The following is a 20306-nucleotide window of genomic DNA, read 5'->3' on the forward strand; positions in this document are numbered from 1 at the left end:
CTTGTATTCAAACCAACCTCAGTTGGAGGAGTAGCCCAGCTGGGCAGACAGAGCTCCCAGGAACTCACTAATCCATGTGAACTGCACAGTTTAGCTAAAAATGCTGTCTGGCATTCCAAACTGTCAACTTCATTTTCTTCCAGGATGTGAAATAGATTCTTTCTTCAGAGCAGAGATTTTTTTGTTGGTTGCCAATATAAAGCAAGTTGAAGGGGTGTGACTGTCATGACAGAATCCTGGTCTGAGTGGAGTAAGGAGACTTGGCTGGCTGCAGTGCTCCAGGAATGCAGTGAGCTCATGCCCACCACACCCCCGGGTGCCTTCCTGCACACTGTCTTTTTGCAATATGAAGCGTTAGGCTTCGTCTGTGGCTTCTAGCATGGTAGGAGGTGAGACTAGGTCAGGACAATGGAGTGTTGTAAGGCCGAATCGGTGTAGTTACCTCATTTGTGTTGGTTTTAATAAGCATTGGAAGAAAGCAGAAAAATAAGGTGTTAGTAGTCTTCTCAAATTGTCAGTCTTAGAAGTGGCCTCATTGAGGGCTCAGTTTACGTGTTTCCTGAAGATTTGTGTTTTATTCAGGTGAGTTAAGAGGAGAGAAGCTAGGGAGAACAGTCAGCTAATCAGTCTAATCCTTGATAGCAGCAACTAGTTATCAGATGGATTAGAGAAGGTAAAGTGCTACATTTGAGGAAAGATTTAACTCTTCAGTTTACCTGTTCTGAGGAATTTGTAGGGCTTAATCCATCCTGTGAAAGTGATGAGTGAACTGTGATCTCATACACAGCTTACTGCTACTATTTGACTCAAAATTGAAAAACAGAATAAGAAAGTCAGCATTATTTTTGCCTTGTTTGTCTTTTTCAGGAGGGAAAGTTTTCTGTTACATTTTCACCAGTGTAGGAACATCCTCGTGGCATGGCCAGCTTCTCTGGAATGTTTATGGCAAGGCTGAGCTTTATAGGTTTACCCCATAAACATTCTGATGAAGCTTCAATTTTGTTGTTACAGTGAGATCATCTCCTTCCTCATTAAGCTTTCATGCTGTGTCAGTCTATAAGAGTAACACAAGCTTGAAAGGGAGAGAACAGCCAAAGAGAATGCAACTCTCAAAATAGTATAAAGAATTGGCCTGTTACTGACTTCCTGTCCATGTGCTTAGTCAGTTAAGTGTGATTTGATGAATGTTGTAACCATTTTTTTCTTCCTCACTGCTGTCCTGCTAGAATTAAATATTTGCTGGCTTTTTAGCAACTGTAGTTTTGAGGAAAAAAAAGCCCAATCAAGCGGGTGGGGAGTGGTATGAAACCAGGAATGCTTAGTGGCTAAACACCCAGTGAGTACAGGGCTTACTGTTAACTTAGTCCTATTTTAGTATGTTAAAATGACTCAGAGAACTCAACTATGATAATTTAAAAGCTTGAGAGGACAAGGCGTTTGATCTTCAAAGTGCTTTCATCTTCTGCAATGGTATAGAACACGTGCCAACATATCTGTCTGATTGCAGGGTAGGGTTGGTTTGGGGTTCCGTGTTAAGGCAATAGTAATTCTGCTGATGTGGTTTTCTTTTTAAAGGGATGTAAACTATATATAAAACAAACAAACAAACAAAAAAGAACAAAACCATGAGACTATCTCCCTGTATAAAAACTATTTTCTCTTGTGTGTAGCGGAAAGGAAGCCTCCTTTGTTTAATATGAACGCAATGAGTGCCTTATATCACATAGCGCAGAATGAATCCCCTACACTACAGTCTAATGAATGGTGAGTATTACTGAGGGAGGAATGTTGTAGGGAATTGCTGTAAATGGAGTGCTTTGTCGTGCTGAGTTCTTGAAATGGCTGGATTCCTGTTGGGAGGATGTGAGCTGGAAGGTTCTTAATAGGTTCCCTATACATTTTATCTGCAAAATTGACCAATTACTAAGTACACATTTTTAGACTCTAGAATACAGTAGAAAAGAGTCATACTGCTGCAAGAGCATAAGCTCCTGTAAAATATTCAGTTCATGGGTGAGTAAACTTTTGAAGCTCCCAGGCTAGCCAAAAATGTGGTGTTTATTGTATTTTCTTTTTAATCACAAACCACACTGTCAATTCCTCAATCTTGTTTTGCTGAAGTCTTGCTTTGCAAGATGAAGACACTGCTTGTGTGTGCCAAGTGTCTGTTGCATTAACTTCAGAGGAAAAAAAGCACAGTAGTAACATTTGTGCCTCCCAGCCTCAACAACTGTCTATTGAAACAGCAAACACAGTAAACTAATTTCAAAAGTTGAAAACTTCCTAATTGTTTTTTCTGAGCCAGACTCCTGGGCCTCTAACATAATGTATCTTATTTTTAGAATGTCTTTTTCTACTTCTGAGATTTTTCCAGTTAGTCTGTTTCACACCCTGCTGCTTGACAAAACTTTCAATTAATTGTACACATTTTTCTAACTGAAAATGCAATAATTTAATTTACTGGAAAATTGCAGTAGCAAAACCTCCTGTTACATGATTGTTGGGGGAGTGGTGGGGAAGTAAAGAAAGAAAACCTGTACAACTAGTGTGTCACTGTCTTATCCTGCCCTTCTGAAAATGAGACTTTAGAGAAAGAAAGGGCAAAATACAGAAGTTTAGCTTACAGGAGGGGAGAAGTTATGAAACAAGTCATGACCTAAAGTCTTAACTTGTGACAGACTGCACAATAGTGTACAAACTGTGTCTGAGGTGCCAGAGGCGTTTCAGGAATTGTGTGTTAATGCAGTTTGTGGATGAAACACCTGCACACAGAGGTGGAACAGGGCAGGGGCTCTGGTTAGACCTTGAAGACTTTGAGCAATATAGAGTTTGTCAGGGTTGATGCTTGCACTGAAATATATGGTGTCTGCCTTTACACAGAACTTTCTTTCCTCTTCAGTTGTCCCATATTTTTGCATTCTTAAGCTGAAACATTTTTGTCTGGAAGCTGAGGTTAAAGAGATCTTCCTACTGACAGTGGTGGGCTTTGGCTTAACTAGAGATGTCTGGGGCCGTAGTATGAAGTACTGGGTCTGTGTGGCTTCTCCCCTCTGTGCTAGGAGCACCCAGATGTGAGTATCTCAATTCCTTAATAAATTAAACTAGGTCATTAACTCAGATGTATTTCTTTTGTTTCCTCTCCTTGTCACAGGTCTGATTATTTTCGAAACTTCGTAGATTCTTGCCTCCAGAAAATTCCTCAAGACAGGCCTACATCAGAGGAGCTTCTGAAGGTTGGCTTGCTTGCCTTTTTTTTTAATCCACATGGTATTAAGATGAAGCCATGCCCTGTGGTGGTGTTCTGTCTCCCCTACTGTACTAGGTGCGCTCTCTGCCTGTTATCCCTAACATCTCTGAGCTGAGGGTGCTGAGGAGTGGACAGAGCTGCTGGTCCTAACTTCACTGCCTCTGTGCAGTGTCTTGGGCAATTCCCCAGATGACTCCCCAAACCAGCCTTGGCCTTGTTCTCCACATAAAAGGATACCTCACTGAGTGACCATCAACTTGTTGAGAGTTTCAGTTTCTTAAGCTTACTCTATCCTTACAGTGATTATAATTAATCCTGACAGAGCTGCCACGCATTAGTTAACAAATACTTTTCATTACTTCCCTCTTTATTCTATGCTATATATACCCCTAAAGACTTTTTATCCTCTCCCATCACCTATGTGCTTTACACATAGAACTGAAATCCGCTGTGGAGTCACTGTCCCTGGAGGTGTTTAAGAGACAGGTGGATGTTGCACTTGAGGAAATGGTCTAGTGGTTGATAGTGGTGGAACAAAGGCTGGACTCAATGATCTTAAAGACCTCTTCCAGCTGAAATTATTCCATGAATAAACCTTAGCCATCTGCAGGCTCTCTGTTGCTTTATTTCTTTATTTGTGCTCCTGTGTACTGCAGCTACTTGCTTTTCCTTACTCTAGTCTGGAAACAGAAACAATGTGGAAGATTGTTGCTAAATGCTGATGTGTTCCTAACTGAACACAGCTATCATAGAGGTTAGGTGTTAGAGCTGCTTTATTGTGTGACTTGGATGGATTTCATTCGTGGCATCAGGTAGTATTCAGAATTTTGCTGACTTGTGCTCTGTGCAGTGCCTGTGACATTATTTTCTGTTTGGGTGGTTGGTTGGGGTTTTTATTTTTTCATCCCAACCATATTTCTGCTAAACAGCAGTTTTCCAAAATTTTGCATTGCAGGGAAATGGATGCCATTAGTGACATTTTTCTCACTTTGTTTCATGTTTTTACTTAACTGGTTCTGAGGACTTTTGCCTCTTTAAAAACTGTGTATTCAGGAACTAAATGCAATTACCCAGTGAAGGATTTGGTGTGGGTGTGTAGTCCTGCCATTTCAGAATTCTGCAAATTGGTTTTATTTTGAGAAATACACTGCAATTAGAGAGAACATTGATGGAAATTAAACGTTTGTGAATGTATTCCTGCCATAGCTATAGTCTGAAACAGCTGCATGCCACTTGACAGGGACAGGTAGGGAATATGACATGTTGGAAATGGCAATGCAGTTCTCCTCAGGAACAAAATGAAACTAGCAGTGGTGTTAATAATGACTCATGCTTGCACAGCGTATTTCATCTGGAGCCTGCAAAAGCTGCTTCTGACATGCACAGATGGGATTTGTTTTACCTATTGACAAAATGTAGCCACCTTTGCAGTGAAATGCAGTGAATGTCTCCAGAAGCAGAGCATAACATGGGTAACTGGGCTTGAAGGTTCACAGACTAATTTATGATTCAGAGCTTTATGCTAAATATTTGATTCTCAAGCTTTTCTAAACAAGGAGTTTACAGCTAACAGAGAGTTAGCTGAGTTAATTAACATTTGGTTAGATACTAACCAGCCTAACAGCTTTAGTCTTTATATGTTATTGTTGCTCTTCCCCCTCTAAACCACAAGCAGATAATGTCTCTAAATACCCAAGTACCCAAAGAAGTGTAGGTTTAAACTGAGCCTCTTTTAATGGCGTGTGAAATATCTGGGTTTTTTTAAAGTCTTTGGGTTTTTTTGGTGGAAGTCTCCCTTCAGAAGCAGTCATTCTGAAATCTATCTGGATCGTGAAGTCTAAAAATAGTGCCCATGTAAGCTGTGAAGATATTCTCCTGTGCAGGGAAGACGGCTAACAAACCAAACTAGAGCTCATGATTGTGTCCTCAGAGCATGTGTGCTAGAGACATAAGAGGTCACTCACCTATTTGTGTGTTCTACAGCACATGTTTGTTCTTCGGGAGCGACCTGAAACAGTGTTAATAGACTTGATTCAGAGAACAAAGGATGCAGTGAGAGAACTGGACAACCTGCAGTATCGTAAAATGAAGAAGCTCCTCTTCCAGGAGGCACACAATGGCCCTGCAGTTGAAACACAGGAGGAGGAGGAGGTGAGAGAAACTTTGGGTTTCATCACTGAACTAGGGAATGATGCTGCCATTGAAACAACCACAACTCAGATATTGCTAAAACAAATGGAAGCTGTTGGCTATACCTGGCTATAAACTCTTCTTCTCTGTATTTGGAATAAAGCTACCTCAAGGCACAAACAAGGACAAACAGAATAGATGCCTAGTGCTGGCAGGAAGCTGTGCCATGTGTTCACGCTTGAACAGCTAGCTTCCAGTTCTGTAAATCCTAGCTTTCTCTGCTTGTTTATAAGGTTTCATGAGGACTCTTTCAGCAACTGCAGTTAACCTCTACCTGGGCCATATTTCCAAGGCCTTTAACAGTCTTCAGGTTTTATTTGGAGAATGTTGTTCTGAGCCTAAGACATGGAAATTTGTGCTTGATGGAAGGGGAAAAAAAAACAATCAAAGAAATTAATTTGTCCTTTTTGGGTTGCATGCTGCAAACACCATGCAGAAATTGAGACTGAATTGCTGTTCTCTGCTCATGTACAAAAAGGAACCATGCAAAGTGCAGGGTCTCAGCTGAGCCCTTAGATGATGCTGGTGTCAGAACAGTTTCTAGTGACACGGTGTTGCTGATACATGATAGAGTTCAGCTTGTTAACAGACTCGCTGTTGAAAAGAATCTGACATCAGCCAGTTAATCTTGACAAGGCCAATTCTTTCTCTCCCCAGCATCCTGCAAGGGAAATGTTTCATGGCAATGCCTGGAGGGTGGGAACTGCCATGATGTGGATGCCTTTGGAAAGGAACGGAATGAACATTTCCTTTATTAACATCCACAGATGGATTTGGATTTTCTTAATAATTCCTTTTTTTCCTAGGAACAAGATCATGGTGTTGGCAGGACAGGAACAGTGAATAGTGTCGGAAGCAATCAGTCCATTCCTAGTATGTCTATCAGTGCCAGTAGCCAAAGCAGTAGTGTTAACAGTCTTCCAGATGCCTCGGATGATAAGAGCGAGCTGGATATGATGGAGGGGGACCACACCGTGATGTCAAACAGCTCTGTCATTCATTTAAAGCCGGTAAGCCTTGGGTTTTTACTGGATAACTTTGAAGGTGTAAAATGGCAGAGAATTTGGGTGGTGCAATGACAAAAAGTCAAGTGCTAATGTTTTGTCCCAAATACATTGATTTGCAGTGGAAACTTTGGAAGTTTGCTGTAAAATCATTTATCTGATGGTTCACTAAAAATTACTAATTGAATTTTTTCAAAGGCAATTTGCTTTACCATGAGGAGTCAGAATGGCAGGTTGTGAATAGGTTTATTTAGTGAAAGCCTTTACGTTTCTGAGCACTGCTTCATGTGACAAAAGAATCTGGGAGTTGCCTCTTTTTACCTCCTAGTTAGTGAATTATTAATACAATACCCACCATAGGGGCTGAAATCTGTTCCTGAAGCACCCAGCTTCCCAGCACTTGGTTTGAGTATTTGGTTAAATGAAAGATGCATGGAAAAAGAAATGCAACACTGGCCATGGCAAGCTGTGAAACCACTTCCCCTGCTTTACCTGTGCACTGGGGTGGATAAACTGAGTGTCCCCCTGAACCATGCTGCTCTTGTTGTGGAGGGGTTATCACACCTCTTAAAGCAGTAACATTTCCCTAGCTAATGATAGGTGTGGTTAGAATGTTTTGTTCTTTGCCCAGATATGCAAGGAAGATACAGGTATTTCCTCGGGGAGTTAATTAGTGTATCATATCTAACTACTAATCGCTCTGTGATGAATGACAAACTCAAAATAAGAGTGTGGAATACAGCATGTCAAATTTTAAAATCTGCTTTGAGGTATTTCTGTAGTGGGTGTAATGAAAATCTTCCTCTGTCTTTCAGGGTTACAAAGATGTTGGTTTTGTCTTTCAGACTTTGATATAATCTACTTGATAGCTTTCATGCTTTGTTGAAGTAAACTGTTTAACTCAGTTTTCAGGCTTCTATTTGTTTTTCTTGTTTTCAGCTTTGATTAGTAATTTTCCTCTTAGTCATAAAAATGCACAATGAAATTTCCAAAAGCAAAGATCCAAGATCAGAGCTCTGGTTGCAGTATATTCCTTCATCCAGCTTACCAGAGGGAGGATCTTTCAGGGCTGATGAATTTAAAATGTTTTTTCTTCCTTTTAAATGAGTTTTGAACCAGACCAAGGAAAAAACCTGTAGTAACACAGATTCTTTTTATTGTCCCACATCTATATTTGCTGATAAGGAGGAAGAAAACTACAGAGAGGAATCAGACCCTCGGACAAGGGCATCAGAACCCCAGTCTCCTCCCCAAGTATCTCGCCACAAGTCTCATTATCGCAACCGAGAGCACTTTGCTACTATACGCACAGCATCGCTGGTACGTGGAGGGGGGATGTTTGGATGAAGTTGTATGGCAAGGGATGCCTTTGAGAAACTGCTTAGGGTTTCATCAGAATATGAGCTATCCTCATTGACTGAGATGTTATCGCTGAAATAGTTTAATATAAGTTAATAGGAGCTTAAATGTGACACCTGGGCAAATGTAATTTCTTTGTATTAGATCTTTTCAAAACCAGGATGCTTGGTGGAATATAGGAAACCATTGGTTATAATAAGCTGGCTTTTAGTGTCACATGCATATTATGTATATTTGTGTGTATGTGTGCAGCTCATTGCAGCAGTCCAAAAAGACATTATTTTGTACCATCTTTATGACAATTGCACAGTTTTTCTGCTGGAGCCCATGTGAGCTGATGTCGTATAGCAGAATTCCATTTTTAATCTGCTCTGCTGCCATTAGAATGTGTGCTTTCCTTTGCAACAAAATCATATTTCTCTGCTCAATAGTTTTATGTTGTGATTTAAAGACTGCTGAAAAGCAGATTAAGAGGCATTAACTTACTCTGGCCTGATGTGGTTATCTTCCTTAGGTGACAAGGCAAATGCAGGAACATGAACAAGACTCTGAACTACGAGAGCAGATGTCTGGCTATAAACGTATGAGACGGCAACACCAGAAGCAACTGATGGCATTAGAGAATAAACTGAAGGCAGAGATGGACGAGCATCGCCTCAGGTTGGACAAAGACCTTGAAACACAACGTAACAATTTTGCTGCAGAAATGGAAAAGCTAATTAAAAAGCACCAAGCAGCCATGGAAAAAGAGGTAGGAGATTATGGTTTAACAGACCAGTCCATATTTGTTAATGACATTGAATTGTCCACTTGCCTTCACTGATGGACACTGTAGTCTCTTACATGTCTGTTTTCAGGAGCCAAGCAAATTGCTAATTAGAAAAAAGCTAATACACCATCTCCTTACACTAAGGGGTTTAAGTATCTAGAGGAAAGGTATGTCCTTCATCACAGAGCGTTATACTAAATGTTAGTATACTGACCTCAGAAAATATACTGTAAGGGTTTTCCTTTCTTTTGCCATGTGTACACTGTCAATAACTGATGGTCATCAAGTGTTATGGAGGCAGATTTGCCTGCAGAGAAGTTTGGCAACTGCACTTAAATGTTCACTGTCTAGTTGTTTATGGATGTGGAGGGTTTTATGCTTTTAAATACTTGATAGTGAAGTGGTGCTGCCTACAGTGATTATTATAGATTCCTTGTTCATCTTGGATCTCTCAGTGGAGGACTAAGGATATAGTTGATCATATGGTCTTGACTTTGTTAGGCAAGACTAGCTGAACAATAGGGCTGAGGAGATGAGGCACTGCGAAAAGACTCTTGCTGGGTGTATTGACTGGGGGGATGGCACAAGAAGAGAGTGAGGGCAAACTCCTGAGACTTGTGCTTATCCAGAGTCATGGTGAGTATCATGTGGTGACTGTACCATGAGTTCCAGGTCTTGGGGCTGAAATGGAGCACGAGTTTTAATCCATCGAGACTCAAACTGATTTGCTGATGGATTTGCTGTAGGCTAAAGTGATGGCCAATGAAGAAAAGAAGTTTCAACAGCATATTCAGGCCCAACAGAAAAAAGAATTGAACAGTTTCCTGGAGTCTCAGAAGAGAGAATATAAACTGCGTAAAGAGCAGCTGAAAGAGGTAACTCATCTGTAATAAGAAATAAGAAAATAGCACAGTGTATGATACAGTGTGAGAGAGGAGAACAGTCAGAAACAAAAGTGCCCCTTTGTGCAAGAGGTCTTTTACTGGACTGCAGAGTTCTGCATTTCCTGAGCAGAGGAACTGTCTTTGTTTCATATCTTTGACCTTAGAGTAAGAGAGTTTGTTTATGTATCAGCACCTATATCTTTATCTTGTGAAAGTACAGGCTTCTCGGTTGTTTAATATTTTTATCCAGAAAAGTGCAAATTTGACAACCCCAGGGCATGAGATTAGTTAAAGGAAGGTTATGAGCATTTTTCTCATACCTTTTTGTTTGAGATCTTGGCTGTGCACTACAGCAGTTAGTGAAGTTTATCGCTTGAATGATATTTTTCTGGCAGCAGGAAGAGAACAAAGCAGTAAAGATGACATGCAGATAGGCTTTTTTAAGGAGGATAAGATTTTAAGTAAAACACTGCTTAATTTTAGTGGAGAGAGCTGGGTAATAGTTTAATAATCACTGTATTGTAGTGAAAATAGTGACCTTTGTGAAATGCAAAGAAACTGTAAAATCAGACTTCCTGATTATTTTGTTGTATGTGGAATGGCTAAAACTGTAAGCACTATAAATAATTGTTTTGAAAGAACCATTTAGTACTCAACCATCAACTTGAGTGACGCAACTTTGGAACTTGCTCCAAAGGGGAATATTCCCAAACATAGACATTTCCCAGGAGGAATAAAAAGGCTAAAGAACAGCAGAGCCAAGAAAGATGTAACAAAAACTATAGTAGCGTGGGCTCTTTATAATAACATAGAATCTTTTTTAAGTGGGCAGTAGATCACAGAGCACGGAGAAACACTGATGTAAAACAGGGGAATTCTGTCTCAAATGTATCACAACAAGTCTAGTTACTGTATCAATATCTCTGGTGTGCAGTTCAAGCAAGCAGAGTCTTTTGCCAAAGATGCTTTGAGAGATGTATTGAATTTAATACGAATGTAGAAACTGTTGCCTTAAGTTTCACCTGTGAGCTTCTTTATGTTATTTTAGTCAGCTATGGCATCTCAGTGAGTGGCTCTGCCTTGGTGTGTATGTGTTCTGGTCAAGCAAGACACAAAAGGTTTCTAATATGCTTCATGTAGCTGGATGTTTGAACAACAGGATGACAACACTTTTCTTCTCCTCTCAGTCCATTTATCAAGCAATATGTCAGGACCTCCAAGCATCTTTGTTTTCAGTGGCAAATGATCCTTTTTACGTTTTGAGCTGATATGTAAATCTGCAAAGTGTGGTCACGAACCAGCATTTTGGCCAGTTAAAATGGCCAATGCAGAAAAAAGTAGTTGTAGTTAAATTTGTTCCACTTTGTCTCCAAGTGTTCCCTTAAATATGTGTTATGATGCATTTTGCAGCAGCTGGGGTGCTACCAGCCATGAGAAGAGAAGGTGGAATGGCTTTGAGACATAGTTTATTAGACAAATCCATCCAGTGGTTTAGGGCTGAGGAGCTTAATGTGACTATTCCACAATTAATTACCTTGCTGTTATCAGGAGCTGAATGAAAACCAGAGCACTCCAAAGAAGGAGAAACAGGAGTGGCTCTCCAAGCAGAAGGAAAACATCCAGCATTTCCAGGCAGAGGAAGAAGCCAACTTACTGAGGCGTCAGAGGCAGTACTTGGAGCTGGAGTGTCGCCGCTTTAAGAGACGGATGCTCCTTGGCCGCCATAATCTGGAGCAGGACCTGGTTCGGGAGGTAAGAGAATAGGCAGAGATGAGACTTGGAACCACCTGTGAAATGTATCTCACAGGAGCTCCTGCAATCCTACTTGAATCTTGCTGAAGTGTTAATTACCACATTTAAAGGTCTTTTTATAATCATAGAATCATTTAGGTTGGAAAAGACCTTGAGTCCAACCATTAACCCAGCACTGCTGTGTCCACCACTAAACTATGTCCCCCAGCATCACATCCACACGTCTTCTAAATCCCTCCAGGGATGATGATGCCACCGCTTCTCTGGGCAGCTTGTTCCAGGGCTTGACAAACCTTTTGGTGAAAAAAGTGAAAATCTCCAATCTAAACCCCTCTTTGTGCAACTTGAGGCCATTTGCACTTGTCGTATTGTTTGTCATTTGGGAGAGGAGACCTACTCCCATCTCACTACAGCCTTCTTCCAGGTTGGAATGCCTTCTGGTAACCCCTGTGGTGTTTAGGGGATCAAGTGGAATCCAGTATTCAGATTAGTGCCCTGTTGTGGGAGAACTGTTAGATCCAAAAAGCCAACAGGTTCAGTCCTTTCCAGAAAACGCTTACTGTGAATCCTGTTGAACATCTAGAACAGGAAGAAGTGAAATGAGGAAGGAAAAATTACCAGTGGCGGTGCTGTCTGCCTCTGATAAGACTTAGAGACTCTGTTCACAAGGGCATTTCTCCTTTCCCAAGACATTTGAGGACAGAGCACAAAGTGAAATGTCACATTGTGAGCGGAAATCCAAATAAGTACAAAGAATCTAATAATTCCCTCTGTCCTCCTGTTAGGAGTTAAACAAAAGGCAGACACAGAAGGACCTGGAGCACGCCATGCTGCTGCGTCAGCACGAGTCCATGCAGGAGCTGGAGTTCCGCCATCTCAGTACCATCCAGAAGATGCGCTGCGAGCTGATCCGCCTCCAGCACCAGACCGAGCTCACCAACCAGCTGGAATACAACAAGCGCCGGGAGCGGGAGCTGAGGAGGAAGCACGTCATGGAGGTCCGGCAGCAGCCCAAGAGCCTGAAGGTACTAAGTGATGTAGGAGCTCTGGGCATGAGCTGCTGGTGGTGGTGGAAAAGTGGTACATTGCAGCTCAGTTCTCATTTGCAGTGTGTGCAGGTCCAAGGTAATTCAAAGAGGTGTCTCGTTCTGTAATGAACAGCTTTTTTATACAGTGTCCTATTTGTCAAGTATGTATCTGCCAGAGTGCAGCTGCAGCCCCACCAGCACCATACGTACGAACCATAGCAATGGTGACCAGGGTTGCAGTGTATTGTGGGCAAGCCACAGCAGCACTGTTCCCTCATTTTGTTTGAAAAGCTATTGTTCCCAGCAATTTGCCTTCTTTTTTGTGAATGTTTAAAACACAATTAATCTTTGCAGTGCCCTTCCCCCCCTCCCTCCTACACCATTTTCTGATCTGCTCCCATAGTCAAGAATAAAATCTATTTTGCTGTAATGAAGCCGTGTCATCTAAAACAAAACCCTCTCCTAAAAAAAAAGCACTTTGTATTGCTGTGTGCATCAAAACAAACTGCTGTGGGTCTTGGCTAGTTCACCTTGTCATTGTTTTTATGTTAAGACTGGTATGCTGGCAAATGGGGGAGGGAAGAGAGAGAGAGAGAGACACAAGCCAACTGCAGCATCCTCAGGAAGCTCCTAGCACTGACCTCTGCTGTGTTGTGCTCTCATGGGTTTCTCATGCTGCCCTTGTAACTGTGGTGGCTGACCAGAACTATAGGGCCTCTGTAATTGTGGCTCTTAGTGTTTCAATTGTAAGCCTTCACTTCATCTAAAGAAGTCCAGTGGTTTATTCTGTAGTGTCTGAGAAAGGAGTATAAGGCCTTTCACAAAGCTGCCTGGTGCATTTCCTTTGAGGAGGCAGACTTCTTCTCTCCACCCAGTGTTCAGCTGTGCCAGTAACAAAATGAGTGTATGGCATACTGAACATGGGGTTTCTTTGTTGTTCTAGGTCTTTCCTCTTCATCATATTTCCCATCTGACTTAGTTTTCAACACCTGCAAGTTATCTTCTTACTGAGAAAATAACCAACTTGAAAAATAACTTCTGCAAAAAAGAAATAAATACCCAAATTGTCAATATTAGAATAATATTAAACAGTGAAAACCTGGCTTGTGAGAACAAGGGACCATCTGATTGCTGTTGAGAATCTCCAAGGATATGGTGTATAAATAGCTGATGACTTCACAGGGAAGCTGCACTGTGCTCTGAGCTGAATAAAACTGAAGCAGCTGTATTAGGTTGATCCTTCTGAGATTAGCATGAATGAGTTCTGCCTCCCCAAGGTGATGTGCTGCAAACAAGAGTGGGCAGCATGTCCATTCTCCCTTGCCTGGCAGTTGGGCTAGTGGGGTCGGCCGTCTCTGGGCTGCAGAGCCTTGGCTGCCCTCTCACCTCTGCAGACCCTTCAACCCCTTCCTTTTTCCAGGGAGGACAGGGCTGGAGTGTTTTGCGGGGAGCACTGGAAGCTTGCACTTTGCTTTGCATGGCTGTTCTGCGATTAGTGAAGGATTTCAGGCTTGAGCTGTCAGTCCAGCACCTTTCATACACACAGTGCTAATAATGCAGCCTGCTGGAGGACCGTTGGCTTTGTAGTACAATCCCCTATTTATGACTGTTCCTTAGCATTAGCTCTTCTTTTGCTTCTAACTAATGCAGGCAAGTATTCTTAATTGAATAGATAATTTGACTATTTGTTCAGTTTCTCTCTCCAGCAACGTTTTCCCTCGAGGGCACGTGTTTCAGACTTTCCCTTTTGTTATTTATCAAAGTCTTTTGTCCTGAAAGCAGGTTTTTTAACGGTCAGTGTCTGTTGCTGCTATTACAGCACCAAGAGGACTGATAACTAGAATTCACCCTTCAGTGAAAACTGCTGTTATTATTTCAAGTGTTAATTGTGATGCAAATACCCTCTTGCTGGTATTTCACAATACTAGGTCAAAATGATCTTGTCAGAAGTCTGACTGGAAATCTTACCCCTCCCTTCTGTTTCCTGTTGTTAAAGCTGTTGGATTTGAAGCCTGTAAACAGAGTCTGGTGTCCAAGCAAGACTTCACAGAAAGTGAGGACAAAATTAGATTACTAGTGTTTTGCTGTGACAGGAATGTGTAACCTGCTGCCACTTCCCTTAAGGGCAGGGAGAAACAACCTTAAAGGCTTCCTGGAGGGAAATAACTTCCTGTGAATTTAGAAAGGGTAAAAGCGATGTATTCCTCTCTGTGATACATGTTTGGGTTTGAATGAAACCCGTCTTTGTCCTGTTTTCTGCATCAGATTAGCAAACTGCAGTTGCTAGTTCATGTAGCAAAGCATGCTGATGTGTGAATTGGGATGGATTTATTGTCTGATCCCACTGCATCTTTGGAGGTGGCTACAAGGACTGTGCTTATCACTTAACCGTGCTGAGTCCTGAGTCAGTACCGGAGCAGCCAGGAGACAGGCACGTGTATTTGCCTTTCTGCTTCAGATCCAAGAGCTCTTCCAATTTCTTAAAGGGACAGGCATCTGGTCTGGTCCTATTTCCAGCACTTCAGGATTTGACCGTGGTGGCTGACAGTGGGAATGAGTCAGAGCATGTACTGAGTGCCCTGATGGGGGTGTTAGGGCCTTGCTTTGTTTTTTTCTTACCATGAAGAACTTGACTATGTCAGCCACTTAACAGTTAACCAGCATCACTTATCACTTGTGGATTTTGCTTAGTTAGAAGTATCCCTGCCAGCCCTCCTGTAGAAAGATACAGGGAACTTCCTTTTCAGGGTTTTAAAACAGTTAATAGATGTTAATATGGGCTGTTCTGGAGGTAGGTAAGGCAAGGGAAAGGAAAAAACCAATCCATTTTCTGAAGGTCATACAGCAAAGTCTGGTCCAGATACCTGTTCCAGGATTAATGTCTCTCAGCCCTGTGTGCAGTCACAAAGTTATGTCTCTAAACAATACAGAGATCCTGGCAAGTGCAAAGGGAAAACTGAATCTCCAGTAAGCCTCCCATCAGGACTGGGGAGTTGGTTTGTTTGCCAGTCTAGTACAATGCTCGTGTTGCTTGTGGCGTATGTCTGTCTAATCTTTCCCAGCCATGTTTTAGTATCTTTATCAAAACCAAGCTCCTAATGTCAAGGCTTAGAGTGCATCTTATCTTCATCAAACCCGCAATGGAAAAAGCGTTTCCCTTTTTCCTTGTCTCTTCTCATGCACCAGATCTGCTGCTTTTCGTTAAGTGCTGTTCATATATATGTGCCATACAAGCACAGTCATGTGTAAGTATGGCTTTTGGTGCTAATAAATATTAGTCCTGTCCCTCAAGAACTTTTCTTGAAAAGCAACACCCAGGACTGGATCCAGTCCAGTGACAAATGTGAGGCTCTTTGTGCAGAGACAGCTGTATTTAGGCTGGAGCTTTGTTATAAAAGTGTCTGTATTGTAATTGTGTCGCACAGTAGCAGTGTCATAGCAGCTGCAGCAGTAGTCATTGCCTCTTCTGTATTTTGCTTCTCTCCTTGCGCTGTAGATGTTAATATACATTTGTGGATTCTTGAACTCATATCCTTAATGTAATCCTAAATATCCATTTGAATGGATATTTCCCCCATTTGAAACATGCTGGTTTTTTCTTTGTTTGTATCCCCTCCATCTTTCCAGTCAAAAGAACTACAGATAAAGAAGCAGTTTCAGGATACATGCAAGATCCAAACCAGACAGTACAAAGCACTGAGAAACCATCTGCTGGAGACCACGCCAAAGAGTGAACATAAAGCTGTCCTCAAACGGCTCAAGGAGGAGCAGACCCGGAAGCTGGCTATCCTGGCTGAGCAGTATGATCACAGCATTAATGAAATGCTCTCTACACAAGCTGTGAGTCGCCTCCGAGGGACCCAGGGTTCCTCAGCCAAATAGGGATGTTTGCATTTTAACCGATCTGTATCCTGACAGCAGGCTCTCTCTGCTTCCTCACTGCACTCCCCATACTCTGCACAGTCCTTCCTCTGGATTTGAGAAGCGTTAAAATGCAGAGGAAAGAGGTGTTACCCCCTTCAGGCAGGTTTAAGCTGCTGTTACAGAGATGCAAAGTGATGCATCTGTGTGGCCAGAGGACTGCTTCTGCATGAAGCTTGGCAACATAAACATCCCCGTTAGAGCATCATTAAATAATGTGCAGCTTGCTGTCTTAAGCCATTTAGGTTTTGATTTGTCAATGATACCAAGCAAAGCATGTCCCACTGGTGGAAGGTACTCATTGAGTCGTGGAGGAGTCCAGGGTCTTGACTTATAAATCTGAAAAAATGATAAAAATGTTATCTTGTTCTGTGATTCCTTCCTTAAGGAGTGACCACATGAGCAATGCTTTGAGTCCTTGCCACAACTGAATGTGCAGTTTTCTTTGCAGTTCTTGCACATCGCGTCCCGCTCACATCGCTCTGTACAAATTTGATGCTGTGAGGCAGGGTAGCTGGCTTAAATTACATGTGGGGAAGGTTAAAAGTTCAGCATCATACTGCTTATAGGTTTATGTCATGATATTCTTTTGCCCAAAGTCCTGCATTGGCAGGGATATGGACTTAAGTCTCCTCTGTACAGGTAATTGATTAATCCAGTTGAACAGAGTAAGAGATCTTTGCTTTGCCTCTAGCAAAAGGAGAGCTGTGGATGTTAGCACCTCCAGCAGTCTGGTCTCTGCAGTGTGGATCGTGGTTCCTGAGGCACCACTGCTCATCAGCATCACTTGCATCAGTGCTGCGGGCTCACTGTCACCAATCTTTGTCACTATAGGTCCTCTGTTCAGTGAAACGAAGCACAATAGAGACCAATTGTATTGCTAAGAAAACAAAGTCCCATCCCATTCTCTCCCCCTCTCTGCAGTCCTCCCCCAGAGTGTCATGAGTGGTTACCCCATAGTGAAATGTCTCTATTGTCTGTCTTTCCCAGCTGCGTTTGGATGAAGCACAGGAAGCAGAGTGCCAGGTTTTGAAGATGCAGCTGCAGCAAGAATTGGAGCTGCTGAATGCATATCAGAGTAAAATCAAGATGCAGGCAGAAGCCCAGCATGATCGGGAGCTGCGTGATCTTGAGCAGAGGGTATCCCTCCGTCGGGCCCTCCTTGAGCAGAAGGTAAAATGAGCACTTGAGCTTCTTTAGCACACTCTGTATTTCAGATCCTATATTGCACTGTGTTTATCAATAGAGAGATATTGCTTTTACCATGCTGCATGTAGTAACACAGATCACTTGGGTATTTGCCTCTCTGGGATGATAGACCAGTGACACACAGGCTAAACTTTCTGCCAGCTCAGCCATCCTATGTGAGCAACTTCTGGCTGGGCTAGAGCTGCTTGAAGTGTGCCAGAGGAAGTCTGTGCCTCTCTGTACAGAAAGGAAAGGGAACTGCTTTTTCTCTGAGCTGAAGATTAGCTTCCCCAGCTCGTTAGAGGACAGACAATAACAACTTGAAGCTGGGAATGGGGAGGCTTTTGGAATTTGCACTGTATAAGTAGTTGGTATCTTTGGGGAAGAGAGAGGGAAAAGTAAAATGTATTTGAGATTTGTGTTATTTTACGGCAGATCTGCTCCATTTGCCAGTCTGTGGAGACCAGCCTGCAGTTTTCCTGTGTAATTGTGCTTGTTCTGCAAGCAGACTAAGCACACTCAAGTAGCCAAACTCACAGGCATGGGTGACCTGCTGCTCCCTAGATTTCAGTTTGTAATTGACTGTATGTATCGAGATGCTCCTTGTTAAATAAGCTTTTCTGTGCAGTGCCAGACCTGTGGTGTGTGTAGAAATGAGTGGCCTAGAAGGGTAAGGCACCAGTCAGTGAGAGGAAATAGACAATCAGCCTTTCTCCTGCCATTTCTTTCCCCTTTGGCTGGTACCCAGAGGGCAGATCGTTGCTGTTCATGCAACAGGGCACAGCTTTGCTGATCAACGGTTATTAAATTAGGGCATTACTCTGTGGCCTCGAGATTCTTTACCCTTTTCCCAGAGGCTAAGGGATGCTGGTCGAGGGCCTTCGTTGGTATAAAACTGCTCCACCTCACGGTCAGCCCAGGAAGTGTCTCCATGAAGACGGTACAGCCCTACTGTGCTTTGGTCTCCTGCAAGTACACACGAATCTCTGGGAGCAACTGAATCTGTGAAAACAGAGTTCCCGTGTGGTGTTCACGGGTGTAATAGCTGTCTTTAGACCACAGGGCTGCTTATTTTGCTCCTGTCCAGAAGAGGACAGCCCCGGTCCCAGCCCTGCGCAGAGGCTGTGTTTGTGCTGGGCACGCATTGCCCTCTGCTGGCACGGGAACAGGCCTGCGGCGGCTCCTGCTCCCTGGGAGTGTGATGAGCTGGAGGGAGCCCGGTGACTTTAAGAAAACACACATCAACCGATAATAATATTGTGTAAGTCTTTATTGTGGACCATGATTGAAGCCTAGGCGTGTAGAAAACCCCTGTGAAGGCATTTGGCGTTGGTAATGGTGAAAGGAAGCTTAGCAATGCTACTTCACAGAGATAAGAAAATTGTCAAAATAAGACCTAGCATAATTTTTTTGTGCATTTCTGTCCTTGTGTTGCCTTAGAATATCAACAAGTTGAATGGTGCTTAAACTCCCATAGCTTTATTTAGCAACTGAAGCAGCCCTAGCTCAGTGCAGGTCACAAAGTCGTGGACTAGCAATGAGAGACGGTTTCTTGGTGGGGTTATAGTCAGCAGCAGGGGAAAACGTGGGTGCAAAGGTAGATGCTTGCTTCTTTTGCAAGGGTCTCTTTTTGTGAGGAGGAGTGGTGTTCTGCTTTTGTGAGAATTAAGAGATGTGAGTACTCACGTGTGGATTGCTCATCAGTGTCACTCAGTGTTGGTTTGCCTGTGCTAACTGGAACTGGCAGCCAGGGAAAGGGCAGGTATGTGTGCAAGATGAATGTCTGAGTTTATATGCACAGATACATACATAGCCTGTGGCAAAGTCAGTCCCTGATGTTCAATAATAAACTGGATTCCACAAGTTAGTGTGTGCATAGGACTCTGCTTCCCTCTCAGCACAGTGCTCTTTATTTTTGATGATGCCCATCACCATGGTAACTCACCAGAGCATGCACTGACTGAGGCTAAGGAGGGAGTAGCCAGCCCATCAGTGTGCAGCCTTTAAGAGCCAGCGACCGAGGCACTGCACAAGCTACAGCCTGATGCTGTGTTCTTTGTGTTGTACCAGTAATGAATGTGTCTCAGGAGCATCTTTAAAAGACTTCACATTTACTTATTTCCTTCCCCCGTGCCTCAGACACCTCATCTTCAGAGTCCTGCATCCTGAGGTTGTTTCTCAGTGATGTCATTTTAATGCCGTGCCTCTCTGTGAAGTTCACTTGCACCTGAAAACTGTGAGCAGCTGGGTGTGCTGAAGACACTGGAAAAGGAGGATTCTGCTTAGATAACAGGACTGGAAAAGCAAATGGAGCATTTTAAAGAGCTAATGTTACAGAAGGCACCGTCTTCCTGTTCTGCCTTTTCCAAGCCAGCTGATCATGGCTTGGCTTTGCGCAGGGCTGCTCTGTGGAGTCAGTGCCACTCACCTGGCACTAAGAAACAGGCAAGTGGATAAGGCTGTTTCTGGAAGCCCCAAATGCCTCAGGAGATGACTCACGCTGGAGCAGATTGTTTCCTAAATTCCAGATGAAATCACTTTGCATATTCCCTGACTCAGGCACAAGAGTGCTCACAAGTACAATACTCTGCCCGGTACCGTCTGCACAGACCAAGATAACACCTCTTGGCCAGGTTGCTGCTGACAGCAGGGGAGATGCCAGTGAGCTATGCTAAAAGTCTTGGCTGTTGCTTTTTACCCATTTGGTCTTTTTCACTGAGACCACAAGTAGCTTTTTCAGTGCTGGCAAGAAGATAATGGAGTGATTCGCCTGACTGCAAAGGTTTTAGTAAGAAAGGCTTCCATCCCTGTCTGATGGCTGTCAGGAGGCCATAGCCCCATGTGCTGATCCAGTGCACCTACCAAAACAATGCAGACACTACTGCCTGCTTTCTTCAGCCACGCACTCTGGAGAAAGTAGCTGGGTAATGAAACGTGAGAAACCGATTTAGGGAAGGACTAGAT

The 20306-nt window shown here is 42.9% G+C and overlaps 1 protein-coding gene across 1 annotated transcript in view; it reads left to right on the top strand.

Annotated features, from left to right (window-relative positions):
* The window catches only part of TAOK1 (TAO kinase 1), a 70789-nt gene that overhangs the window by 41024 nt on the left and 9459 nt on the right, over nt 1-20306 (top strand). Inside the window, exons 9-19 of the mRNA XM_062012504.1 lie at nt 1671-1764; nt 3152-3233; nt 5231-5398; nt 6244-6447; nt 7627-7761; nt 8315-8551; nt 9316-9444; nt 11002-11205; nt 11991-12230; nt 15861-16073; nt 17145-17327. Coding sequence (XP_061868488.1) covers nt 1671-1764; nt 3152-3233; nt 5231-5398; nt 6244-6447; nt 7627-7761; nt 8315-8551; nt 9316-9444; nt 11002-11205; nt 11991-12230; nt 15861-16073; nt 17145-17327 — 1889 coding nt within the window. The remainder of the gene's footprint in view (nt 1-1670; nt 1765-3151; nt 3234-5230; nt 5399-6243; nt 6448-7626; nt 7762-8314; nt 8552-9315; nt 9445-11001; nt 11206-11990; nt 12231-15860; nt 16074-17144; nt 17328-20306) is intronic.

The sequence above is a fragment of the Colius striatus genome, chromosome 20, assembly GCF_028858725.1.
Source record: "Colius striatus isolate bColStr4 chromosome 20, bColStr4.1.hap1, whole genome shotgun sequence".
NCBI classification, from domain to species: Eukaryota; Metazoa; Chordata; class Aves; order Coliiformes; family Coliidae; genus Colius; species Colius striatus.